At 37.9% G+C, this 27,972-nt stretch overlaps 1 protein-coding gene and 1 non-coding gene across 13 annotated transcripts in view; both read left to right on the forward strand.

Moving 5' to 3' along the window:
- Window positions 1-27,972, forward strand: part of Ccdc91 (coiled-coil domain containing 91) — a 200,792-nt gene that overhangs the window by 110,710 nt on the left and 62,110 nt on the right. For 10 of the 12 annotated variants that reach the window (XM_070038098.1, XM_070038163.1, XM_070038172.1 and 7 more), the window contains 4 exons: window positions 2,027-2,134; window positions 19,775-19,867; window positions 19,950-20,018; window positions 21,913-22,089. In XM_070038098.1, coding sequence (XP_069894199.1) covers window positions 2,027-2,134; window positions 19,775-19,867; window positions 19,950-20,018; window positions 21,913-22,089 — 447 coding nt within the window. The remainder of the gene's footprint in view (window positions 1-2,026; window positions 2,135-19,774; window positions 19,868-19,949; window positions 20,019-21,912; window positions 22,090-27,972) is intronic. The other 2 variants (XM_070038179.1, XM_070038120.1) reach the window with 1 other exon arrangement.
- On the forward strand, window positions 15,862-15,968 carry LOC138806493 (U6 spliceosomal RNA). The gene has a single exon (XR_011365901.1). It is a non-coding gene; the product is annotated as a U6 spliceosomal RNA (small nuclear RNA).

The raw sequence follows: 27,972 nt of genomic DNA on the forward strand, positions 1-27,972 counted from the left end.
GGCCCACCTAGGCATCTCTTTCCTTCCTCTGATAGGAGCCTTCCATATAACTGGTGCATGATTTCCAAGGAAAGGTGGTTTATACTCAATGTTAGGCAGAACTCAATGAGTAAAGAGAGAGAGAGAGAGAGAGAGAGAGAGAGAGAGAGAGAGGAGAGAGTGTGTGTGCTGGTACTAGGATGTGAACTCAGAGCCTTGTGGTCTTACATGGCTTTTTCACTCAAGGTTGGTATTTTATGACCTGAGCCTCATCTCCACTTCTAGCTTCTTACTGATTAATTGCCTATATCATTCTTTAAGAAAAGCAAGCTGAATTAGGATCTAAGGATTGTGGTTCAAAGCTAGCCCAGGCAGGAAAGTCCATGAGATACTTATGGAAGTGGAGCTATGGCTCAAATAGTAGAGTACCAGCAAAAGCCTGGTGAGAACATAAGGGCCTGGGTTCCATGGCTAAGTACCAGGAGACAGAGAGAGAGAGAGGGACAGAGAGAGAGAGAGAGAGGGAAGGAAGGAGGGAGAGGAGAGGAGAGAGAGGAGAGGAGAGTCACTTACACACACAGAGTAAATTCCCAACATATATTTTGCCAAAGATAAAGTGGTGTTTTATTATTTAGTCACAGTGTAAGAGGATTAACTTTGGATTCTTAATGGAAATTAGTCAACTCTAGAACCTTTAGAGATAAATCGAGAATTGAGATGTGTCTTCTGTTCATATCTTTATATTTGGGTTAAACCCCAGATAGAACTTTATGTATTGATTGGCAGTTAAGTCTCAGCAGTGCTTCCTAGAGTATGAATATTATTATCCGGTAATCTTGCATTGAAAAAGAAAGTGAATTTTTTGAGAATTCAAACTGATCCAAAGATTTAAAAACATTTTTGTCTTTTTATAAAATACATGCTTATTTATTTAGCATCTTAATACACGTCACTTCCAATAGAGTAAATCTATTTTCACAACAAAGATGAAGAGATTTGTTTGGCTTATTTTCCTTGGTTGGTGAATGTGGCTTCAGGCCTGCTTTCTATAAGATGTGTCTGTTTTAACTTATGATTTTGATTTGAGTCATTTATTAACCAGATAGACCTTTAAAAATAGAATGTTTGCTTACAGAATTCCTTGTGTATACAGTTGAATATATATTTAAATGATGTAGGATTTATGAAAAGCATGTAAGATATTATTGAAAACATGTCAGTATAACATAAATAAAGCTAAAAAGGAAAAACATAAAGATAATAATAGTCTAAACCTCTCCAGTGAGCATGTGAGAAGACCACTGTTCTAAGTACTATGATGGCATCTTTATGTTGAACTTGGTTGGGTCTTAGGATTCACAGTATCCAATTAAGTTTGTCTAGTCTCAAGCTTTATTGCTTTTTTATGCATAATCCTTGAGATCCTGACTCACCCACTTTACTTATACCTTTAACATTAGGGGTGCGCCCCTCCTGGGGGGGACAGTGGTTCATGTTTGAAGTTGCTCAGAGGTGCCATCTGCTTTTACTTGACTTGTGGTCTTAGAGCACATGCTTGGCCCATGGGGTATTGCCATCTGCCGAGAGGATGTGGAGTTTTGTCAGTCGGCAAAATATGTCTGGCTTTTTTTTTTTTTCTATTTCTTTTCTCTCTGTCTCTCTCTCTCTTTCTCTGTCTCTCTCCTTTTCAAGCTACTTTCATATGTTCCTTGTCCTGGGTGGTCTTCATTGAACTGAATTTATATTGAACCAGAACTACTCGTTCTCTTTATCATTTTCTGTGACTTGCCTTTGTTTTGTTTGTTTGTTTTTTAAAGGACAAGGTGTGTGGAAGGAATATCTGAGCCAAAAATACTCCACAATCTTGGCATTAGGAAAACCTAAACCTTAGAACCGAATGAGTGTGATATATAAATGTGTCTTTCTACTCACAAATACATGCTTGGTAATACAGAACTGCTATGGTTCAAATATGCACAACTGTCAAAAAATTCCCCATGCCAACAGTTTTATGTGTGTGTGTGTGTTTTTTTTTGCTTGTTTTTAGGGATTACTGCAGTCTTCAGTGAAGCAACAGGTAGAAAGTATTGAGAAACAGTACATCTCTGCTATTGAGAAGCAGGCACGCAAGTGTGAGGAGTTGCTAAATGCTCAGGTAATGAGAGTGCATCCATCACTGATTTTCACTTTGCTTCTGTCCCTTTCTCCACCCTTAAGATAGCTGCAACTTCATGCCTGTTGCAAAGGGGGAATATACATATGTACATATTGACATACATGCACACACACATAAATATATATGAACTACATTAGGATATAAACTTAAGTACATAGATATTTATGAATATGCTAGCTCACTCTCACAATTGTAATTGGTTCTATTATACATTTTTAAGTGTCCACTTAACAAATAACTTAGAAATAATGCATAGGAAAATTAGAAATTTAGTGCAACAATTGTACTATTTTGTATGATGAAAAATTTGGTAGTCAGAGGTAAGTACATACCTTTATAAACAGAAAAATAATAGAATTAAGTTCATAGAATTTTGAAACAACATAAGGCATATATTAGTCAAGATAGGGTCTGTTTAGACAGCAGAAGTCTATTTGTGTGTATTTGTGTTTGTGCACATGTGCTAGTACTGGGGTCTGGGTGATCACTTTTAGGTTTTTTTGCTCAAGGTTGGTGTTTTACCACTTGAGCCATATCTCCATTTTCAGTAGTTTACTAGTCAATTGGAGATGAGTCTCTTGGATTGGCCTGACTTTGAACTACAATTTTCAGATCTCAGCCTCCTAAGTAGTTAAGATTATAGGCATGAGCCTCCAGTACCTTGCTGTGAAAGTGCCCATTTCTTCATAAAGCTAGGTACTAAGATACCATGACCATGGAAGGGAGAAAGCAGGAAATATTCGGTGATTGTCATAAATGTACCACATTCTTGCTTTTGGGTACCATGTACTTGAAGTCCTGATTGCAGAAGAAAAATCACAGGGTCAGTGTCAGAGGAGAAAATCTGAAGGCCTTCAGCTTCCAAGTCCAGGATCTCTGGGAGAAACAGGCCTTGATTGGATATGCTGCACTGTGCATGAACATTTACCTCCCGTTTATCTTAATATACACTAAGATAAAGGTAGATAAACACTCACTCAAAATAGTAACAGTGGAGAGGGAATGAGGCACAGAGTTTTTGCATGTTAGCAACTCTGAAATCTCTCAGACAGAGATTCATCTGCTCTAGCAGAATTGATTGGTGACTTTTGTTTGGTCTTTGTTTTTTTTTTTTAAATTTTTCAGTATCTTGGTTATGTTCAACATGGGTATTGAAAATGATACTATTTCTCAGACTGCTTCCTATCTATAGAAAATTGAGAGCCAAATCATTTGTTAGTGCATAGTCTCAAATAAGCTGAATGGTCCTTTGGAGGTTGATTTCAAAGATATTTTACATTTTTAAGGATTTTTTGACATCATTACCGTATGAATATTTGTTTTTGTTTTTTAAGTCTCTCCTAGTGTTCTAACTTACACTTTTGAAATATTTGGGGCTTTTCCCACCAAGAATCTGTTCTCCACCTTTCTGGACATAGCAAATGTTCTACAACTCAACTCAATGCTAAGGTTTTCTCTCCTCCCTTCCTCCCTTCCTCCCTCCCTACCTCCAGTGGTAGGATTACCGCAGGGGTACCCATATTTCTGTTTGGCCTGGCTGCAAAGTTAGAGGTCTAATTGCTGTCCCCTTCAAGCCTGGTCATGTGCTAGAAGGGCCTACAGGCCATGCTTGCTTTTACTGGTTTCTTATACAGGGCACTGATCAGGAACAGCCAGATAGAAGAAATGCCAAAGACAAGCTGGTAGGAGTAAGGGACAGGTGGCTTCCATGCAGGCTATGGGCATACCACCCTCATGCATATTGCTGTGTTCAAGCAGGAAGCTGCCCCACGGCTTAACTTAGGAGTGGTTGATAGAGTGCTTGATGCAGCCCGTAGCTCTCTCCCTTCTATAGCGGTGTCCCTGGGGATGGTGAGCAGGTATTTACCTCTATTCTTGCTTTGTCTTTCTGGCCAGCATCTGATTTCATCTGAAGTACTCTAGGAGCTCCTGGTCACCAGCCCTGTTATTAGCACAGTGAAGAAATTCTGGTCACTGGGAATCCCAAGGGTTTTAGAACCTGTGTGCCAGGAGCCAGAGACAAAGGCCCAGTGTCCTTTTAATAAGCATTAGTGACAAAGAATATAATTTCAAAATGGTGTAACAATTCAAAGTGGAATAATTAATATGCAAGTCAATTCAAGGGACTAGGGGTCCTTTGTATTCAGTGTGGAAGAATTAATGAACCAAATATGAGTTCTGTCGAGATTCATGGGGTTTGAACTGTGAGAAGAGGATGTAATACTGAATTCGGAGTTCTTCATTTGAGTGGGCTGGGCACCATAGTACAAGCCTGTAATCCCAGCTACTTGTAAGGTAAAATTGGGAGGATTATGATTCAACACCAGCCTTGGCAAAAGTTAGTGAGACCCCCTTCTCAACCAGCAAGCCCAATGTAGTGACTCACACCAATGATCTGAACTACTTTGGAGATGAGTAGTAAGATGACCCAAAAATTCAAGATGAAAGCAACATGGGTTGGGCTCCAGTGGTTAAAGCACCTGACTAGCAAGTGCAAGGTCTTGAGTTTAAAAAAGAAAAAATTCTTCAGTTGAGAGAATATAAATATTATGTGCCCAAGGAAGGGTTCGAGTGGACAATCTTTCACATTGTCTGGCAGGAAAGTGAATGCCACTAAAATATACAGGGACGTGATCTGTGTCTATACTTGCATTTACAAATATTACTGTGTTACCACATAAAATGAAATTAATGGGGGGGGGCAATGAGAAGCACATAAATCAGTTAAGCATGCTATTTTATTTATACAAGGGAGAATGTTGGTGGCCCAGGCTGAAGTGCCTGAGTGGGAATGGAGATTTTGGTGGTTTTGAATGAAATTAAAGAGCAGAAACCAGAGAATTTGTGTGACAGTTGGACAGACAGTAGATATTGATCCACAAAGGAGATTATTTACATATATATATGAACGTAGAAATATATAAATACCTATTTATATATTTGAGTAATTTCTTTTGGATAGGGTTCAGATGTTTGGTTTTGGCAACATTGTGGAATGGAATTGAAGACACAGCACTGTGTTAGTGTTGAAAATTTTGTTTTGAACTGTTGGGTTCATACTGCCTTTGGAATATTAAGATCAGAGTCTTTTGGGCAATGAATACTTAGTCAGAGTTTATAAGAAAGTTGGTAATAGATGCATTTAGAAGTCATAAATAGAGCGAATTGCTCATGGCTCATGCTTGCTGTCCTATCTATTCAGAATTGAGGAGGCTGAGATCTGAGGATTGTGGTTCAAAGCCAGCCCAGTCAGGAATGTCCATGAGATTATCTCCAATTAGTCAGCAAAAAGCTATGGCTCCAATGGTAGAGTGCCAGCCTTGAGTAAAAAACAAAAAACAAAAACCCAAGGGACAGTACCCAGACCCTGAGTGCAAGCCTCAAGACCAGCACATGTGCATGTGCACGTGTGTGGGTGAGTGCATGCACACACCCACACACACACACACAGTAATTTGCTGTGAAAATGATTGGCACTTGGTTATCAAAGATGCAAAAAGAATGTAATTAATGCAACAAAACCCATCAGTCAGTGGTGCCATTTTAATTATTCTAGGATGGGAGCTCCTCTTCTAGAATTATCTGGAGCTCAATATTAGGTTGAATTCAAACTCTGTGCATTTTATAAACTATTGATGTCAGCCACAATTTCCTCATCTCTTAAGAATTACTATGTTTCTTCAGTGGAATTCAGCATGCCATAAACGGGCATGCACACCTAGATGGTGTGCTTTAGAAAGAGTTGAATTAGAGCTGTTGAAAGTATTATTTTATTAATAGATTAATACTGTAATATAGTTTAAAGCCAGTTTCTAAAATGTAATTTTTTTCTAAAGTAGGTTAAATAACTAGATTCTTGAAAAAGAAAGTAAAATGTTGGATCCAAATGGTTTAAAATAAGATATTTGAGGTTGTTAATACATACAGCCAAATTTTGAAACATTCTGAGTGTTTGTTGAGAACTTTATATATAGTGAGGACAGAACTTAGTGCAGAACATGAACCATCAAAATAGTGGCAGAATGTAAAAGAAAATCAAATTCAATGATTCATTATAGATACGTCAGTAAGTAATGACATTTAATGTAGGTATTTGTCATGATATATCAAATATATTATGCCATTTATTCTTTTTTTATTCAGTATACATTTAGTTTTCCGGTATTCTACAAGAACACGAAACAGTTTTGCATGTTTTATATAGATCAACCATGTAGCTGGGTCCCGGAGATAAAACAATTACAAACAAATTCTATGGTCACCCAAGATGACACCTCAGTGTGAAAAGCCAAAGTAGCATTGAGTAATTATAGTAAATGAAGAATAAAGCTCAGGATGCTGTAGGCGTCTTCACCGGAGCATTTAATCACACTTTATCCTACAACATTTGTGTGGAAATTTCAGAACCAAGCCAGCTTATAAAACTATCTTCACAGTAAATCTTATACTGTAACAGTTTCAGATCCAGTTGGATTCAAGCAAACTTGTCATTTACTTATTTTAAAAAAGATGTCCTAAGAAAAATATAAACACATACTGCTGTGCCAATCAATGCCAATTAAATAAAGTAGCAACATCAACAGACTACTCTTTTTGTGTGGGTGTGTACATCATGGGACTTGAACTTAGGGCCTAGGCACTGTCCCTGAGCTCTTTCACTCAAGGCTAACACTCTGCCACTTTGAGCCACAGTGCCACTTCTGGTTTTCTGGTAGTGAATTGGCGATCAGAGTCTTATGTGCTTTCCTACCTGGGCTGGCTTTTTGAACCATGATCCTCAGATTTCAGCCTCCTGAGAAGCTTGAGCCACCAGCACCCAACTAAATTATCTATTCTTGTTCTTCAGAATATTGAGGAAAAATATATCACAAGTCATTCTGTAAGTGCATTTTGATTAATAGAAGTCAATCAGAAATGGAAGATACTGACCAGGAAATATTTACTTAAAATTTATAGTTAGGAACACCAATTCAGCACTCGTTATGTGCCAAATACTATAGTAGGGCCCTTCCACGTGCTGTTTTTCTAATTTCTTTTCAAAAACAACTATGAGGTAAGGTCAGTACAAATTGGTGAGTCAACAAATTTTAATAAGGTGACCAGCATCACATAACTAATAGGCTAAAAAAAGGATTTTATTCTACGTCTGACTTCAAAATTTAAGACAAAAATGTCATAAATAGTAAGGAAATTTTGATAAACTCTCACTGGATATAAACATACCAATGTGTCAGTAAAATATAATTCCAGGCCACACAAAAATGTTTTAGTTGACTATTAGTTGAGGTCCTAAAGAAAAGGAGAAAAAATATTGATAGATTTTATGTCCACAGCATATACTGTTATTATTTCCTCAGTGTCTCTCACAATTGCAGTTCCCATTGGTGTCAGTAGAATATTAGCATGCCTCCGGAAATAGTTGTTGAAATTCTGAAATACAAGTCTAAACTAGAGGATCTAAACAGAGTCATTTAATAATGGAAAAACACACAATAACGAAGCTTCTTCTTGCTAAATTAAGAACAAAAGCAAAAAAAAATATCATAATTTAGGGCTGGGAAGGTGGCTCAGTGGTAGAGCACTTGCCTTGCATGCATGAGGCCCTGGGTTCGATTCCCGAGCACCACATAAGCAAAAAGAAAAAAAGCTGGAAGTGGCATTGTAGCTCAAGTGGTAGAGTGCTAGCCTTGAGCTGAAGAGCTGAGAGACAGCACCCAGGCCCAGAATTCAGGCCCCACGACTGGACCTCCCCCCACCCCCCCAAAAAAATCATAATCCGAGTGCCAGAGGCTCACACCTACAATCCTAGCTACACAAGAGGGTGAGAGCTGAGGGTCCTAGTGTGAAGTCAGCCCAGGTGGGAAAGTCAAGAAGCCTCTTATATCTAGTTAACTAGCGAAAAGCTAGAAGTGGAAGTGTGGCTTAGGTGGTACAGTGCCAGCCTTGAGCAAAAAAGCCAGCCCTTAGTTGAAGCCTCAGTACCAGCACACACAAAAATGAAAGCACTATAAAAGTTCATTTATATTCTTGGGAAAGGTTTAATCTCAAGTGTAAGCCTAGTAGGTCATAACATTATTTAAATAATCAGACTAATTTACACTATAAATTAGCAACTTTATTTTAAAATGTGCTTTAAATTATCTAAATGTTCATATACATTTTGTTACTTAGAAAATTTGTTGAAAAATCAAAACTTTCACAATTTGTTATAGATCAAAATTTTCTGTGTTCTGTGTTTTTGCATAAGGACTGATATTTTATTAATTTGAAACTTTTCTACATAGGTCTAGAATATGCTGATATATTTTAGCATCAGTATAAAATGGACATTTTGCCCACATAACTCCAAATGAAAATGAAACAGAACTATAGAAACTAAAAATATAGAGAAGTCTCTTGTTGAAAATGTTTTTATTTTTCCTATTTTAAAGTTGGAACAATCATTAAGCATATATGTTTGACTTCTGAATGTATCAGACACTGTACTTTTGGCGTACTAGGATTTGAACTCAAGGCATTGCATTTTGTAGGCAGGTACTCTATCACTTGAACCAGGCTACCTACCCTTTTTGCTTATTTGCTACCCTTTTTGTTATTTTTCAAATAGGATTTTTCACATTTGCCTTGTCAGTCAGAACTGTAATCCTCCAATTTTCACTTCCCAAGCAGTTTCCATGACAGTCCCACTGCTGAGTACTAGAGATGTAACAGCAAACAAAACATAACATTCAGTTTCCCAGAGGTGTCTGTTTGGATATGTGGTGGAAAGTACAAGGTGCAGGATGTGTTTCAGGCAGTGACAAACCACCTATATAACATAGTGAGGCTATAAAATCATAATGGAGTTGGAAGTTCCATTTTTCTTTGTAATTTTACTGTGCATTTTCTGTCATCAGGTATGTTTGGAAACAAAAATCCTATCATTTCACATTTATCTACAATATTCAGTGTGGTGATACGCTGCATGAGTTCACAGCCTAGGAGATGTGGGCTGTGACGTAAAGCCAAAGTATGTGTAGGTCTGTGTCAGTGCATGCTGATGTGTGCACGGTGACAAATCTACTTAATGACACATTTGTTATATCCTCATAAGCAATGCGTATTGTCATCCCATGAGAAAGACATGTAGGCTTGTGTGATGATTAATTTTCTCTTACAGCATAGCGATGCGATGGTAATCACTTGCTTGGTTCAACACTAGTGTGTAGTTGCCAAGGTAAATGTACAAATGAATATATAAACAAATAAATGTACATATAAATATATTGTAGTTGTGGTCAACATTAAGGCTTGAATTCAGGGCCTTATTGCTCTCCTTTAGCTTTTTCTACTCAAGGCTGGTATTCTACCATTTGAGACACCCTATTATTTGTGACTCTTGCAGGTTAGTTTGAAAAAAGAGAGTTTCATGAACTTTTCTGCCCCAGCTGGCTTTTTGAACCATAATCTTCAGATCTCAGCTTCCAGAGTAGCTAGGATTACAGGCATCCACATAAAAACCCTACTTGAGTTTCTACACTACTTGCTTGCCTAAGTAGTTCATACTTAAAACTCCTACAAAGAAAAAGATATTTCACCTTCCTCTATTCCTCTATTTCTCTATGCCCTTTCTTTGGAAAACCCTGACTGTGGCAGGTCTGCATTATATCTTTATTTGCCTGTTGACAGGACTTTGTAAGGATGCTTAACTACATCAGGTGCTTTTCTAATTTATCTCTTCATGTTCTCTGCTGTTTGTGCATTGGGGGTTTATGTAGCCATTATCATCGTCTTCAAAATTGGTGGAGGCAGGCATCAATGGCTCATGTCTATAATCCTAGCTACTCAGGATTCACAGTTCAAAGCCAGCCTCAGAATGTATGTTGGTGTGACTCTTAACTCAAATTTAGCAGCAAAAAGAGCTGTGGCTCAAATGGGAGAGTGATAGTCTTGAGTTAAAAAGCTAAGAGACAGTGCCAGGCCTTTAGTACTAGCACAAACAAAACAAAACAATGATGGAAACCTGTATGTATGTACGTCCCTCTAAGTTACCAGGGGGTTCAAATTCCTTAAGCACCTCTGTTTTCCTCTCCCTGTTGCCTCTGCTTTCCTATGGACTCCTCCCTGATACAGTTGGTCATGCCAGTGCTTAAGGTTAATCCTATGATCAATATGCATGTTCAGGTAGAGCCTGAGGAATTTTACTTGTCATCTTTCTTCACTTGTTCTATAAATTCTATAATTATATCAAGGTATTGAAAGGTTTTTTTTTTCCTCCTGCCTCAAACACATTTCATGAGGTTTCTATTTCAGTCAGCATTCTTGGTAATTACCTTTGCATGCTGATACTTACATGGGTAAGATAGGCTAAATGTGTGGGTATCAAAATTCATATTTTTTCAGAATTAATGGCAGATCTTATTGCTTTTACTTTTCCTTAGTTTATATACAATGGTTATAAAACAATAGCAACACTAATTTTATTCCTGTTGTAAGAGCTATGGCATTGATATTCAAATCCATTCTTAGCATACCATTGTAATCACTTGCGTCTCCTTGTTATAAAATATGCAGGAAAAAAATGTGCCCTGAGACCATTGACCTGCCAGGAAAAACACATCATTAAGTGCTCATTATTGTCCCAAAGTATATAGTAATAGAAGTGCAGACTGGGCGGCTAACTATGAAATTGTTTCGTCATACAACATAGAGATTTTTTTTTTTTGGTCAGCCATGGGGCTTGAACTCTGGGCCTGGGCGCTGTCCCTCAGCTCTTCAGCTCAAGGCGAGCACTCTACCACTTAAGCCACAGTGCCACTTCCAGTTTTCTGGTGGTTTTGGAGATGAGTTTCATGGACGTTCCTGCCCGGGCTGGCTTTGAACCATGATCCTCAAATCTCAGCCTCTTTTTGTGTAGCTAGGATTACAGGTAGGAGCCACTGGCATCCAGCCTAATGAGATTTCTTGGAAACCTCATGGAAAAACTTCTTAGTCTTATCTCCTAGAGCAGCACCTTGGCATTGATTGCTGTCTGCTGTGTCTTGGGTGGCCTCCGTCTGGGTGAGCACATGGTAGTGTGCCTTGTCCAGGTCCCCGTGCACCTGTGCATCTAAGGCATCACTGGCTCTTCATTTTATTCCAGTTTTTCTCCTTGTAGGGAGCAGAACAGTGGTAATCATCCCAGTTCTCTTGTGTGTCAGAGCTACATCCGATTTCTGAGTGCATGCTTTCTTTACTTTAGCAAATTTTAACCATTCTGTAATTTTGTTCAAACATCCAGTCTTTCCTCAGATTAGCACTTCTACAAGATTGTTTTTACACAGACAACCAATAAAATACAGTTGAGATGGGGATGTCAATGTTTAGAACATCCTGTTGGAAAAATTTAAGAAGGCCTGGTACTTTGTATAATAATTTTTGGATGTTGAGTACTGGGTCTGACTATTGTCAGTACTGATTCTTTTTTTTTTTTTTTTTAATGCTGTTCCTGGGGTTTGACATCAGAACCTGGGCACTATCACTGAGCTGCCTTTGCTCTAAACTAACTCTCTACCACTTGAGTCACTGTTCCTCTTCTGGTTTGGGGACTAGTTTATTAGAGGTAAGAATCTCAAAGACTTTTCTGTTTGGGTCAGCTTCAAACTGCAACTTGAATCATGCCTCCAGCCCTCGCAAGTGACATTCTCTTGTTCAGTTGAGACCCTTTGAAGTGTAACAAGGCCCTGCTGCTAACATGCTTGGAAAGAGTATTTTTCAGCTGTCACTTTCAGCAGCACTCAATATACATCCATCATCAAGTGTACTAGGATCACATTTTGTCACCATATTGATTTCCTGCTGTTTGGTCAGATGATTATTGAAAACAAGATGTTAAAATTACAACAATATAATATAATGACCATCAAATTTCCCACATAGTCCTTAATTTTTTTCTTTATGTAATATGAAGCTATGCTATTAATTACATATAAGTTTATAATTGTTTTATTTTTGCAGTGATGTCTGCCTTTCCCTGAAATGCTTTTTGTGTGTACCAATACTGGGGCTTGAACTCAGGGCCTTGCATTCTTGCTTGGCTTTTCACTCAAAGCTAACACTCTACCACTTGAGTCACAGCTCCACTTCTAGGTTTTTAGTGGTTAATTAGAGATAAGAATCTCACAAATTTTCCTGCCTGGGCTGGCTTCAAACTGTGATCCTCCTATCTCACCAAAGACAATCCCCTATGTCATCCTTTTGAGTAGCTGGGATTACAGGCAGGAACCACCAGTATCTGGCAATATTTTTGCTTTGATAGACTATTTTTTAAAGGAAGTGTTAAATTCATAATAAAGTTTACTGGAAAGTAACAGAATTCTCATGTGAAGATGTCTGCAAAGGACATGCATTTACCTTTAGTGTTTGTTCTTGGTAGGGTGTGTTCTAGAGCATTGACAAATACATAACCACATGTGCCCAACAATATATTAAAGCACTCATAATAAAGCACTCCACACCGTATTTAAACAGGGAGAATTTGCATTTGCCTGCATTTTCCATGCTGACTGGAAATAGGACTACTGGGCTAAAGTAAATATGTGATTACTGTAATGCTGTTACAGTTGTGTTTTATTCAAAATAAGATTATTAATATTATTGGACTTGGGGCAAGTTCACTGCGTCAATTTATCCTTTTCAATTTTATCTTCTTGAGATTTTCTTTCCAAATACTATTGAATGTATTGGCACATTGAATGAGGAAGTATCTAACTCATGTGAAGAAACTTATTATATTTTGTGTGAATGTTTCAGTTTATCCTTGATCCTGTTCAGAGTTTGAACCTTATAGGTGAAAGATGAGTGTGTACTATACACTTATCTATGTGCAAACATGATATGAAGTCTGTGCATATGTGATTAGTAGACAACTGTGTACTATGTGAGCTACCAAACTTCCTCAGTGAAAAATCTAACACAACTCAACACCTGTAATCCTGGCTGCACTGTAGGCTGAGATGTGAGAATCCTTGTGCTTTGAATTCAGCCCAGGCTGGAAAAATCAATGGGACTCATATCCCCAATTAACCATCAAAAAAAGCCAGGAATAGAGGCATGGTTCAGGGAGAGCACCCAAAACTGAGTTCAAATCCCAGCACTGGCAGGAACGCATGCATGCTTATGTGCGCGCGCGCGCGCGCGCGCGCGCGCACACACACACACACACACACACACACACACACACACACACACACACACACACACACACACACACACACACACACACACACACACTGAAGCTCCCATTTGTATAGATGTAAGATAAAAATTGGAGAAGTTCCAAAAAAATCACTAACAAATCCTTTTCTTCTTGGATATTCTTTCTCCTAGATTTGGGTACACTGTGATAGATAGGACTAGAGCCCTGTCTAGGCCATTGTTTCATTAATTTTCTCTAAAATAACATTGTTAAGGATCAGAAATGCCAGTCTTTCATATTTTAGTAAGACCCGTTTAAAATTTTTTTTCTGTTCTTTACTATTACAAACATATCCAAACATTTCCTTATGAGGCTTTTAATTCTGAACCACAGCAAATGGCAGTTTTTTTTGTTGTTTTTTTTCTAATTGGTTGTGGGGCTTGAACTCAGGGCTTGGACTCTGTCCCTGAGTTTTCTTGCTCAATTCTAGCACTCTACCACTTTGAGCCTCAGCTCCACTTCTGGATTTCTGATAGTTAATTGGAGTCTCATGGACTTTCCTGCCTAGGCTGGCTGTGATCCACAATCCTCAGATCTCATGAGTAACTATGATTGCAGGCATGAACCACAAGTGCCCAGCTGAATATTTCTCTATCATAATTTTATTTTAACATTTCTTGATAACCAGACTGATTGTGTGAAATACTTGATTAAATTCTCATATAGCACCTTGAGGTTGGCATTACTGGCCTTAAATATAAATGAGAAGTGAAGGTTGAGATTAGTAAGTGAAGAACTTCAATTCCATAGTCATACTGGTTCTGATTCCTTTGTTAAATCTATAGAATGTTCTAACGCCTTGAGACATATCTCCCAAATATAATATCATTATTGTACTTACACAAATATACAATGTTTAAGAACAGCTTTTTATAATTGTAGCTTTATTTTACAGAAAAAATATCTCTTGTACACACTACCTGAATTGTGAAATAGTAGCCCCTCTGAACAACACCTTAATAGTAAGAGTAAAATAATATTATAAAATCTTTTTTTCTTTTTCTTTTCTTTTTTTGTTGGTCATAGATCTTGAACTCTGGGCCTGGGTGCTGTCCCTGAGCTCTTCAGCTCAAGGCGAGTACTCTACCACTTGAGCCATGGTTCCACTTCCAGTTTTCTGGTGGTTAATTGGAGATAAGTGTCTCGTGGACTTTGCTGCCCAGGCTGGCTTTGAACCGTGATCCTCAAATCTCAGCCTCATGAGTTGCTAGGATTGCAGGAGTGAGCCACCCACACCTGACTAAAATATCTTAAAAGTATTATCTTTGAAAAGAAAAAATTGCCTGCTGACGTAGGCACCGACTTCTGAATAAATGATTGATCTGGCAAATGTTCGATGGAATTGTAGTAGATGAGACTCAGCTCTCTATAGGAAGCTTTTAAAGGAAGTCTGTCATGCATGAGGGTTCTCCCAGCCCTCCTAGCTTTTGCAGTCTTACCACAATTGTAACTGTTCCCTGAGGAGCCTCTGCAGATGCCAACATACCATGACCACAGTATGGCTCTAGGAGATTGTTTTTACTAACCATAAAGACAGAAAAATATTGTGAATGTATAAATGAACCTCAAAAGTGAGTGAAACAGCCCCTAGTGATTGGTGCACATCTAAAGTCCGAAGTTGTCTCAAGGAATTTTTGAGCTGGGCACAGTAGGTCAAGCCTGTAATCCTAGCTACTTAAGGAAGCAGCTTATGGTTTAAGACCAGCCTGAATAAGGAGAGCTCTAGAGCCCATTTCAGGTAGTGGCTGTGCATAGTGGCACATACCTGTCTTCCCAGCTACAGGGGAGTACAGAGCTGGACACAGTGGTGGCTGCCTGTTGTTATAAGGACAGGGTTATGGGGATCAGAGCCCAGACCTGTTTGGGTATGAAGTACAGACACCTCTAAAATCAATGCAGAAAGGGGCTACAGGTGTGGCTCAAGCTGTAGAGCATGTGCATAGCAAAAGTGAGGTTCTGAGTTCAATCAGTACTACCAAAACAACAAAAAAGGAGTCCATGGATTTTGTATTTTGCCATTCCTGAGGTGCAGTCTTAACCATTTGCTAGCCCTGTGGATCTAAACAAATTCACAAAGCCTCTTTATAATTCAGTTTTAAAATATGTTAATACATTCCTTAGTTGTTATACAGATTACCTTTTTTTTATCAGTTGTGGGGTTTGAGCTCTGGGCTTGGGTGCTGTCCCTGTGCTCTTTGGCTCAAGGCAAGCACTCTGCCACTTGAGCCACAGCACCACTTCGGGTTTTCTAGTGGTTTATTGGAGATAAGAATCACAGGGACTTTCCTGTCCAAGCTGACTTTGAACTGTGATCCTCAGATCTCAGCCTGCTGAGTAGCTAGGATTACAGCGTTAGCCAGATTACCAAAATATTTATGAAAGTTCTAGTTCCTGTACACAGAATCTAGAAAAAAAGTGGTAGATACAATTAAAATATTTTAAAATAATTTATAAATCTAGATAAAAATAGTGAGTTAAAAACAGTCTAGCTGTGTTTGCTTCAGCAGCACATATACTAAAATTGGAACGATACAGAGAAGATTAGCATGGCCCCTGCGCAAGGATGACACGCAAACTGGTGAAGCGTTCCATATTTTTAGTATGGGAAGGGATGGGAAGGGGAAACAAAGGAGAAGGCTACAATGCTTGGTAAGAAATGTCCTTGTTATCTTGCCCATGTAATTGTAACCCCTCTGTACAGTATTTGCACAATAAGAAAACAAAAAACAAAAAAACAGTCTAGCTGCCTTTCCTGCTCACCTACCACCTCTCCAGTAGAGGTATATTTCATCTTGTATTTCATCTATGACAATATGCATATTTGATTCCCACTATTTGTGCATGCGTTGGGTGGGGGCGCGCACGCGCACACTCGTGCTCATGCTAGTTCGGGGGCTTAAATTCAGCGTCCCTTAGCTTTTTCATTCAAGGCTTGTGATCTACCATTTGAGCCACAGCTCTACTTCAGGCTTTTGCCTATTAATTGGAGATAGTGTGTCATAGACTTTCCTGCTCAAGCTGGCTTCTAACCTTGATTCTCAGATCTCAGGCTCCAGAGTAGCTAGGATTATAGGCATGAGCCCTTGTTACCCAGCTTCCCCTATGCTTTTTATTTGTGATACAGCATCTCTTTAAGAATCATATTAGCCAGGCATGGGTAGATGAAAGCCAGCCTGGACAGAAAAGTCCTTTGGATTCTTATCTCTCAAAGTGAAAGTGTGGCTCAAGAGTGGTGGAGTACTAGCCTTGAGCAAAAAAGCTAAGGTCCAGCACCTAGGCCCTGAGTTCAAGCCCAGGTACTAGCATACACACACACAAACACCCATACACACATAAAAGTTAACTATTCCTATGAAAATCTTAATGTCTTTTAAAAATTCCAATAATTTTTATTTATTCTATGAGTGCTTTGTTTGTCCCCTTTTAAGCCTAAATTGAGTTTTAGGCCTTGTGAGGATGATAGTTATCACCTTTAAATCTAATTATTTGTCTGGAATTGTATCTTTGCATATTTTCTCATGAGAGTGTTACAGATTAAGTATATCGTTTCTGAGATTGTGAAATTCTGTATCCATCTACAAGTAACTACATGAAATACAAAATTGTATGTATAGTTGGGTGCTGGTGACCCATGCGTATAATCCTAGCTACTCAGGAGGCTGAGATCTGAGGATCCTTGTTTGAAATCAGCCCAGGCAGAAAAGTCCCCATGAGACTTTTTATCTCCAATTAACCACTCAAAAACCAAAAGTGTTGCTCTGGTAGAGTGCCAGCCTTGGGCAAAAAAAGCTCAAGGGCAGCACCCAGGGCCTGAGTTCAAACCCCATGACCAACCAAAACAAAAAAATTCTATGTCTACTGACTTGAGCTTATACAATGTGCTCATTCGTTGGTTGGCGCGCATGGAACCCATCATTGCTCCACATTGAATCATGTCATGATTTGCATCACAGTTTGAATTTGTTTTTAAGGGAAAACCACATCTTTCATGTGATTTTTTTTTTTACTCTTTTGAAAAACAAAGGATGAAAAGAACTGTTCTAATTTAAAACAGGAATGGCACATTGTCTCAACTAGATGATACAGACTCTGTTTACTCCTCCCAATATAGACTGCCTCCCTGAGAAGTGTGTTAAAAATCAGAACTACTTTGAAAGACAGAGCTCTGTTTTACCAGATAGAATATCAGATTGACTCCATGTTCAAAAGGAACTTCCTGTATCTGAAACAGTATGAATCTTTAGTAACTGAGCAAGAAGTCTGTGAGCATTGCCAGGTGTTTTAATTTTGTGTTCATATTGGAGCCTGGTCCAGAATACCATCTGGTTCCTATTATTGGAACTGTTGATAGAGTACAAGTTGAGTAGACAATGGTAGCTCACACTTGTAATCCTAGCTACTGGGGAGGCTGAGATCTGAGGATTAAGGTTCAAAACAAGCCCAGGCAAGAAAGTCGTGAGACCTTTATCTCCAATTAACCAGCAAAAAGCTGAAAGTGAAGTTGTGGATCAAGTGGTAGAGCACTTCCCTTGAGGGAAAAAGCTAAGGGACAGCACACAGCCCTGAATTCAAGTCCCAGTACCCCCCCCCAAATACATATATTGTGTCTGTGTATATATATATATATTTATTTATAGATATATAGATATATAATTATATATAATATATATCTTATGTATATATGTAACGTGTTATGTTAATACATATATAACTTATATTTATTTTTTATGATATTTTACATATATTACAAGTTACATAGAAATATAATTATTACATTATATATAATTATATAGTAATATAACATATTATATATAATATTATATAAGGTATGCATAATATATAATATACATATGTTATATATAATATAGTGCAGATATATAATGTATAAATTTAAGTATAAATAAAATATAAACATTGAATTTTGTTAGAAATCTCTATTCAAACTCCAAGTGCTTAGTGAATAATAGTTCTCTGATGAACTTAAGTGTATTTTCTTTTTTTTTTATTAGCAAAGTATTATACAGATTCTTTTTTTTTAAATTTTTTTAAAATTTTTTTTGTGAACATACTGTACAGAGGGGTTACAATTACATGGGCAGGATAATGAGTACATTTCTTATCAAGCATTGCAGCCTCCTCCTTTGTTTACCCTTCACATCCCTTCCCAGCCTCCCCCCTCACCCCCCCACCCAATCCTCCCCCCCCCAACGTTGTAAAGCTCGTTTTCCACATGACAACTTGTACTTCTCATTGTTGCAACAGGTCCACCTGTATCCTTAAACAACTGGTTTTTCCCCATCTCCTCCACAAGTTATACTGAATCAAATATAGTGAAAGCAGGGGTTATACTGTGGGGGAGGGACATACAAAGCAAAAAAGAAATAATCTTATAAATGCGTTAGAAACAAATGCATGAGAGAAAAAAACATTAAAATACATATCTAAGGGTTCATTTTCCTAACATCACATTATCTGACCTTTTCTGCTTGACTCATACATATACTAGATATTGCAAATAAGGGAAACCATGGGACCTATGTTTCTTTGGGCCTGGCTTACTTCACTTAATATAATTTTTTCCAAGCTTTTCCATTTCCTAACAAATGGGGCAATGTCATTCTTTCTGATGGAGGCATAGAATTCCATTGTGTATATATATACCACATTTTCTTGATCCATTCATCTACTGAGGGGCATCTGGGTTGGTTCCATATCTTAGCTATGGTAAATAATGCTGCAATAAACATAGTTGTGCTGGTAGCTTTAGTGTGGTCTTGTTTGTAAACATTTGGGTAAATGCCCAAAAGTGGGATTGCTGGCTTAAGTGTATTTTCATTAGTACATTTCAATGAAAGTAAATTCACTAGCTCTCTATACTTTAGTACTAGATATGATATCTTTATGGATTGGTTTTTTTTTTTTTTTGAAACTGTGATCAAGTCTTGAGGCAAGAAGTAGTCTTATCTTTCAGTATCCTTAATGCTTTACTAGAGACCCACAGATAACTGGTTGTGGTTTTTCATCAAGCAAACAGTATATTTTCCAGGTCTGGTTTTGGCAAGCTAATAAAGAAAAATTTCAGGACGAATAATTTCCAAATTTAATTATGTAAAAAGACATATTACCACTTTCTGACTTGTTTTCTAATTTGGAATAGTTGTTACTACATTAGATCTCTTGTCTTGTTTGGGAAACTTGCAATCAACGTATATAGGATGAATAAGGAAATAGGAACTCAAAAGAGTTTCTGCTTCATCTGCCTTTGTTTTACCATACTTCCAATTATTTCGTCCAGCAACTACTTCAGTATTCCTTTTTGGGCAAATGAATCCTATCATCTGTCCTCCTTGTTGATAGATTTTGTTTCAGAGCCATAGTCATCATGCAGTTGTCTTTCCTTGCAGCATCAAAGGCTCCTTGAAATGCTAGACACAGAGGAGGAACTGTTAAAAGAGAAAATAAAGGAAGCTTTGATTCAGCAATCTCAAGAACAGAAGGTAATGCTTCTAGTGAGCTCTGAGTACAGAAAGCATGTGTTCTCTTATCTCAAATAATTCATTACTGTCTTATCATTTTCAGGAAATATTAGAAAAATGTTTGGAGGAAGAAAGGCAAAAAAATAAAGAAACATTGGAATCTGCCGCAAAGGTATTTCTACTCCTAGAGTTGGCTTGTTTCTTAAGTTGAATTAAAAATTGAATTCAGTAATAATACAGTCTGGTCAATCTACTCGGGCATTATTTTATTCCAGGAGAAAATCAAAAGTTTTTCCTGATTTTTGAAACATAAGATATGTTAAATTCCTGTTGTATAAGATTTTGAATTTTTTTATAATGTAGATTAATTACTAATCTACTTAATGTAAATTAATGTGTACTTTGGCACTAATACTCGGCTGGTATTTAATAGGTGTCATCATAGGGCTGTGTGTAAAGCCAAGCTTAAAATAACTCATCTAAATAATGCATTCAGAAATATAAACGGTACACATATCAACAAATTTGCTTATCATACTAGCTTTCATATTTGATTTAAAATTAAATTTAACCAACAAATATTGAGGAAAAACTATTAAGTAAACAAATACATGTATATCACTATGCTGAGATTCCTATGATTTTGTCTCAAAGAATTTATAGTAAAAAATATTCATATACTAACAGGGAGGAAGTAAATTATCATGAATGTGTAAGTAGTATGTCCACATAATAGAAAAATTTAAGTAACAAACTGCTTTTGAAAGCCTTAAAAGTAGCTAGTATTCTGAACCAGTTTGAAATTAATTCCTTTCATGAAGAAGACACATTGAAACTTCTTAGCAAAGGTGTGCCATAATGGCAGTTGACATTAATTTTAGGGAAATTGAAATTAACCCATATTAGAAGCAGGGGAAGAATTAGTAGAATGAAAAAAAGTACACTGAATATCCAGGCCAGATATAGTTTTGGTAGAAATAGACTCATGGTTATAACTTGGAAATGAAGGAAATAGACTCTAAAATTGATAAAAGCTGAAATCAACATATATGTTTGTTGTGAGTGTAATAGATAAAGACCAGGGTGTAAATTCCCAGAGTATGGATTCAAGAATCAGGAACAAGTAGAAAAAGGCCCTAGTTCAAGCCCCACTATCACATTCAAAAAAAAAAAAAAGAAAAAATTTGAAGTGCTGAGTACTGGTGTCTCACACCTGTAATTCTGTCTACTTGGAAGTCTGAGATCTGAGGATTGCAATTAGAAGCTATCCCAGGCAGATAAATTTAGGAGACTCTTATCTCTGACTAACCAACAAAAACCTGAAAGTGAAGGTGTGTCTCAAGTGGTAGAATGCTTTCCTTAAGTGAAAATCAACAAGCAAGAATGAGAAGCCCTGAGTTCTAGCCCCAGAATTAGCACCCCCTCCAAAAAAAAAGAACAAGCAAAAAGCAACATTCCTTCTTTGCAATTGTGTTTGCAAAATTAAAATATAAAAAAGTTTGTTTCTTGTTTTTCAGTACTTACAGATAAGGCTGATGAGATGGATGTGATTTTTTAAATAAAATATGTCAACATTTGAACAAGATGTGTAAATGAGTGAATTTTCTAAACAATAAGTGATTTACATATCAAATGATTTACATATCAATAACTGATTCAATCAAACTGCAAGAAAGAATCATAATATGCCAAAGGCCAAGATTCATGCCTGTAAATCCTAGCTATTCCAGGAGGCTGAAGTCTAAGGCTTGCAGTTCAAAGACAGCTGAGGCAGAAAAGCTAGTCTTATCTTCAATTTACCTACCCAAAAACTGAACTAGAAGCATAACCCCAATGGTAGAGTGACAGCCTTAAGCAAGGCTCAATTTATTTAAAGCATAGGAATGCCATAAAAGTAAGTAGGAATGCTCATATTAAGAAAGTCCATTTTATGCAAGTATTCATTGTGTATGCAAGCAGTAACCTCAGACCTAGACTGTAGAGCATCCCAGTCTTGTCTTTTAGCTTAACCACATTATTGTCCAGTCATTCATCTATGTTTTCTTTGTTCATTATTTGTTTTGAAGCTTGAGCAGGACGCAGTGAAGGATATAGTTATGAAAGCTGTAGAAGAAGAAAGAAAAAACTTGGAAAAAGTCCATGCAGAAGAAAGAGAGTTATGGAAGACAGAACATGCAAGAGATCAGGAGAAAGTGTCTCAGGCAATTCAGACTGCGCTTCAAGAACAAAGGAAGATAAGCCAGGTGAGCAAAGGCTTTTTGAACCTTTCTCTCCATAAAGGTATCTTTACTCTTAGTGTATCTTACTTGAAATTGCCTCAGTTCACAAAACAATATCTTTTTGTTTTTCCTATTTACCTTTCAAACTGACAGTGTTTAATATTTTGCTATCCTCTCATCTTTTTGAAACTCAAAATTTGGTAATACCTCTTTTGTGTTCAATAATGTCAGAATCCACATTTACATTTATTTAGTCATGCTATGTATATTAAGTCTCTTGGTTTCCCTCTCCTCTCCTTGTTCCTTTCCCCTCTCCCCCCTTCACCCTTTCCTCTTCTCTCCTCTTCTCTTCTCCTAGTCCCTTCTCCTCCCCTCCCCTCCTTTTCTTTCTTATGCCCTCCTCCTCCCTTTTGATTCCCCCTGCTTTTCCCCTCCCCTCTCCACTCCTTGTACCTTCCCTCCCTTTTCCCCTCCACTGTCCATTCTTCTCCTCTTTGTCAATTCTTGTCTGTTTCCCTCCTTTTCTCTCTCTGTCTCTGTATGTATGATGTGTCCCACACACACAATCAATAAAATGTTTATATATTTGCATAGAGAAAATAGTGTGAGTCTATGTGCCTTTCGTTGGCAGCAATAGTTAATAAAGCTTTACAGATGTTTACTTTGGTCCCATAAAAGGATATACAGATCAACGAGCATGTCCTATATGTGAAAGCACTTAAAAATATGTTTTTCAGTTACCTTTAAATAGTTATATAAAGGGGTTACAATTCAACCTGTTAGTTCATAAGTATAATGCATTTTGATCAGTGGTCACCTGTTCCACTGATCCCCCCATCTCTCCCTGCCCTACCTCTCCCCTCAAGCTGCCTGGTTCCATTTTCACATGTATATGACATTATGACTGTATTTGCCTATTCTTCCTCTCTCCCTTTGACTTGGCTTCCTAGCCAATTCAATACATGTTTTGACTTCCTAGCATTCATTTTATTAGACCGTAAGTTAGTTGTTTGGAGGAGTTATCACTTAACCTGAACTTAAAAACTTGGCCTCTTTTATTTTCCACAATTGAATTTACAAGGTTCTATTTTCTTGGATTTTAATGTTTGCATAGGCAGAAATGCTTGACTAAATCGTCCCTGACGCAAATAAAGAACATGGAAGTTGCCATTCAGGCTAGGTACTAATGGCTGGTGCCTGTAATCCTATGGAGGCTGAGATCTGAGGATCATGTTTCAAAGCCAGCCCAAAGCAGCCCAAGTCAATTAGATTCTTTCTCCAATCGACTACCAAAAGCTGGAAGTGAAGCTGTGGCTTAGCCTTTAACAAAATAGTTCCCAGGCCCTGAGTTCAAGCCCCAGGATCAGCATACAACCACCCACAAAACTAAACATTCATAAAAATGTCTGCAACATGGTCCCAGTTTTAGATATGCTACCATTGTTCATTTGTTAAAATGTAGCTAAAATTTTTACATCCTTTATTTATCTTGAAACCTAAGAGTTCTCAATGTTTCCTGGCCATCAGGAGCTGAGGTCTCCTGAGTTATCTTCATTCTAGTAGCCATCTCTAGGCTTTGCTAATACCATAGCCTCTCTTTGAGATCATCTGGTATCACCTAAGGCTTTCATGTGGTAATTTTGCTGTCTGTGTTCTATAACAGAAATATTAAGGTAGAAATCCTGTTAAAATTTCTCTGCAAGATCTAGACTTCTCGTCTCTACAAGTAAATGTGTGTGATCCATTCCAGAGTCTCAGTTTGGCAATTTTGTTGACCTTGTATTCCCATGAATGCTGGCATGTCCCTCACTGACCACACTGAAAGAATTCTTTTAGCGCCAGCATTGATTTTTGAGGTATAGATGATGCATCGATATACATATAACCTGTGAAACAATTATAGTAATACTAATAAATCCTTCATCATCATACCTGTTGTTCATGTAAGAGCTTCTTTGTGTGTGTGTGTGTGTGTGTGTGTGTGTGTGTGTACGCCAGACCTGGTGTGTGTGTGTGTGTGTGTGTGTGTATGTACGCCCTGGGACTTTAGCTGGGGCCTGGGAGCTGTCCCTAAGCTAGTTCTCTCTCATGAGAGACACAGTGCTACTTCACGCTTTTGGGTGGTTAATTGGAAATGAGGGTCTCATGGACCTTCCAATTCAGGCTGGTTTTTTGAACCATGATCCTCAGATCTCAGCCTCCTAAATAGCTATGATTACAGGCATAAGCCAGCAGCACCCACAAATATTTTTATATTTTATTCAGAAGTGAGATCTTGCAGTATTTTTCTCTGTCTCTGGCTCATATTAAAGCACAGTAGGTTTTTCATACTGCTGCTGGGACTTGAACTCAGAGCCTGAGCCCTGTCTTTTAGCTCTTTTACTCAAGACTGGGGCTCTGCCACTGAGCCACAGCTCCACTTCTGGCTTTGTGGTGGTTAATTAGAGATCAGAGTCTCACAGACTTTCCTGCCCGTGCTAGATTTCAACCTTGAGCCTCATATCTGAGCCTCCTGTGTAGCTAGAACTACAGGTGTGAGCCACTTTTGAAGGCTAAGTCATGCATGTAGTGTGTGCATGCACGTGTTTTGTGTATCACATTTTCTTTATATGTCACCCATCATGAACACCTAATACTGTCTTCATTCTTGGTGCTGTGAGTGATGACTTGATGAACAGAAAGTCACTGTATCTGTAGTCCTGATTCCATTCCCTTTGACTGTGTGCCTAAATATTGCATAAGCTTTTGAAAACTTTCTAAAGGCTAGCACCAGTGACTCAACATCTGTGATTCTAGTTACTCAGGAGGCTGAGATTCAAAGCCAGCCTGTACAGGGCAGTCTGTGAGACTCTTACCTCCATTTAACCAGCAAAAAGCCAGAAATTGAGCTGTGAGTCAAATCGTAGAAAGTATAAATGCTCAGGGACATCTCCCAGCAAAAAAAATTCTGAAGAATTTCTGCACTGATTTCCATAGAATCTGTACCAATTTACATTCCTGCCAATAGAATACAAAGGTTTCTTGTTCTCCATGCCCTCACAAACTCTTCCTTCGTAAAAAAAAAAAAAAAAAAAAAATTATTGGTACTGGAGTTGAGGAACACTTGCTAGGCAGTTTTTACCATTAAAGCCCTAACCCTAGTTCTGTTTTGCTCTACTTATTTTCAGACAGGGCTTTGCGTCCTTTTGCTGTAGCGGTCCTTGGACCATGATCTTACCACCTAGATATCCTGAGTAGCTGTGACTACAGGTACATGTCCCCATCCTAGACTTATTTGTTGGGATGGACTCTTGGTAACTTTTTGCTCAGGTTGACCTTAACCTGTAATCTTCTGACTCTTCAAGGTAATCGGGATTACTGGTTCATACCACCATGCCCACCCAGCTCCATCTTCATATCGGAGCCAGTCTAACAGATGTTGAAGTGTGCTTTGTGCTTTAGATTTACGTTTTTTTCTGAAGCTTATTGATAAATCAGTCCTCTTTTCTATGTGTGTTGGCCATTTGTAAGTATTCTGAATTCTCTGTTAGATGAAGCATCTATCTTCATTAGAGTTGCTTTCAAATGCATCTTGTCCTTTTCTTTGGGATATTATTTCCTGTTTATTTTTATTCACTTTGGTGTTTGTATATATGTATTAGAAAAACCAGCTATGTCTCCCAATTCTCTTGGGACTAGTCTTGTATAGAAGAGCTTTACTATGGGGCTGGTAAGTTGGTTCAGTGATAGAGTGCTTGCCTTGTATATATGAGGCCCTGGGTTTGATTTCTCAGCACCACATAAGCAGAAAAAGCTGGAAGTGGCACTGTGCCTCAAGTGGTAGGGCGCTAGCCTTGAGCTGAAGAGTTGAGGGACAGCACCCAGATCCAGAGTTTAGGCCCCATGGCTGATAAAAAATTAATGAAGAAGAGCTTCACTGTTCAACCTGACCAGGATTCTAAAGCCTCTGAATACCTGTGTGCTCACCCACACAGGTTTTTGTTTTTATTAACTCTCTCCATCTGGAGTGTAGTGCTCTGGACAAAGGCAACAGAAGCCAATCCTCAGGCAGCACCTGGAAAAACTAGGACATGTCTGGATCTTTCCCAAGCAGGAATCTGTGCTCTGTGATTTATATACCCCTTTTCTGCCCTAAGCAGAAGTGGGCTTCTAGCATCTGCCTACCTGTTAACTTAAACTCTACCACCTTTGTCTGGGTTTCTCAATAAGGGTGTTTGTTCTTGGATCCATATGTCCCCAGGGGTCAGAAATCAAGGAATTGTGGTGTTACCTCTGTCATACAGTTTTTTTTTTTAATTATGCTTAAGGATGATCTTTCTGTACTTAGTTTCTTCAAAGGTTTTATAATGAAAGGATACAAAAAGACTTTTTTTGGTATCTATTGAAATGATCATGTGGTTTTTTTCCCTTGACCCTGTTTTTCTGTTTACTGATTGACATATGTTAAACCATCCTTGCATCCCTAAATAAAACCAACTTGATCATGGTGTAATATCTTTTCAATGGGTTCTTAGATTTTGTTTGCCACTATTTTATTGAGAATTTTTATTTTTATTTAGTTATTTATTTTTGTTGTTGATTGTGGGGCTTGAACGCAAGGCCTGGTGCTATCCCTTAGCTTTATTGCTCTACTACTAGTGTTCTACTACTTTGGGCCACAGTGCTACTTCCAGTTTTCTGGTGGTTAATTGGAGATGAGAGTCTCACAGATCTTCCTGCCCAGGCTGTCTTTGAACTGTGATTCTCAGATCTCAGCCTTTTGAGTGGCTAGGAGTATAGGTGTGAGCCACCAGTACATGGCAAAGTAAGAATTTTATATCTGTGCTTACCAGTTTCATTGACTAAGTTCGTGCATGCTGTCTATCTCTTGCTTTCTCTTACTGTGTTCCCACATGGTTTTGGCATGGAAGTGATTTTTTTTTCATAGAATGATTTCTGAATTTTTTGGTATACCTTATGGAACATTGATGTTCTTTTTCTTTTTTCTGTGTACATTTTTATTAGAATATAATATCTTAGCTGCACAAGGGGTTTTCATTGTGATCATGAGATATATTTCATTGAGATATGTTTCTGGTAGATAATATATTGTTGGATTCTGCTTTTTAAACCATTCAGTCTGTTTTGATTGGAGCATGGAGACTATTTAGGGTTATGATTGAGTTATTTACTGTTCAGTGTGGTTCTATTGGTTGTTTCATTACTGTTATTTTATATTATGTTTTTACTAGTGTTGCTTGCTCTTTCTCTGTTTTTGTTTTTGCATTTCATTCATTTGCTAAGTTAAAATGTTTATTATTCCTAGTTCTGACATGTTCACTAGTCCTCTTTTAAATTTTATTCTTTACCAGGTTCTCATGTTTGTGACTGTCTTTCTGTATTCCCTTAAGCATTTACGACAATGTAGACTTGGTGAACAGAAATTCCTTTAACTTATTCATATTCTGGAAGGTCTTTCTTCCCTTCTCTATCAAAATTATAAGATAACTTTGCTGGATATATTATTCTCGGTTTGCAGTTACTTTAGTTCTTAAAATGTATTTTTCCATGCTTTTCTGGCTTTTAGGGTTTATTCAGAGATGCAAGTGATTTTGTGTTTACCTTTGGGTATAAGTTGGCAATTTTCTTTTGGAGCTTTTAGTTTCTTTCCTTTGTTCTCTAGTCTTGGCATTTTAATTATGGTGTGGTATAGTAAAGTTCTTCTCTGATCATGTCTACTTGAGGTCTCACCAGATGTCTCACCAGATCCGTCACTGGATTTAAAGCTGAGAGAAGGTAAGGTTTTTGTTAAGACTCTCCAGGCCCTTGCCCTTCAGTTTATCTTGCTCTAACCTCTGAAGGAGGGCTAAGTTGGCTCAGTTTTTGTCTTGTTTTGTTTTCTGCACTTGTGTTCTGTCCTGAGACTAT

This window comes from Dipodomys merriami, unplaced genomic scaffold (genome assembly GCF_024711535.1).
Source record: "Dipodomys merriami isolate MVZ:Mamm:240054 unplaced genomic scaffold, mDipMer1.0.p SCAF_10, whole genome shotgun sequence".
Taxonomy (NCBI): domain Eukaryota; kingdom Metazoa; phylum Chordata; class Mammalia; order Rodentia; family Heteromyidae; genus Dipodomys; species Dipodomys merriami.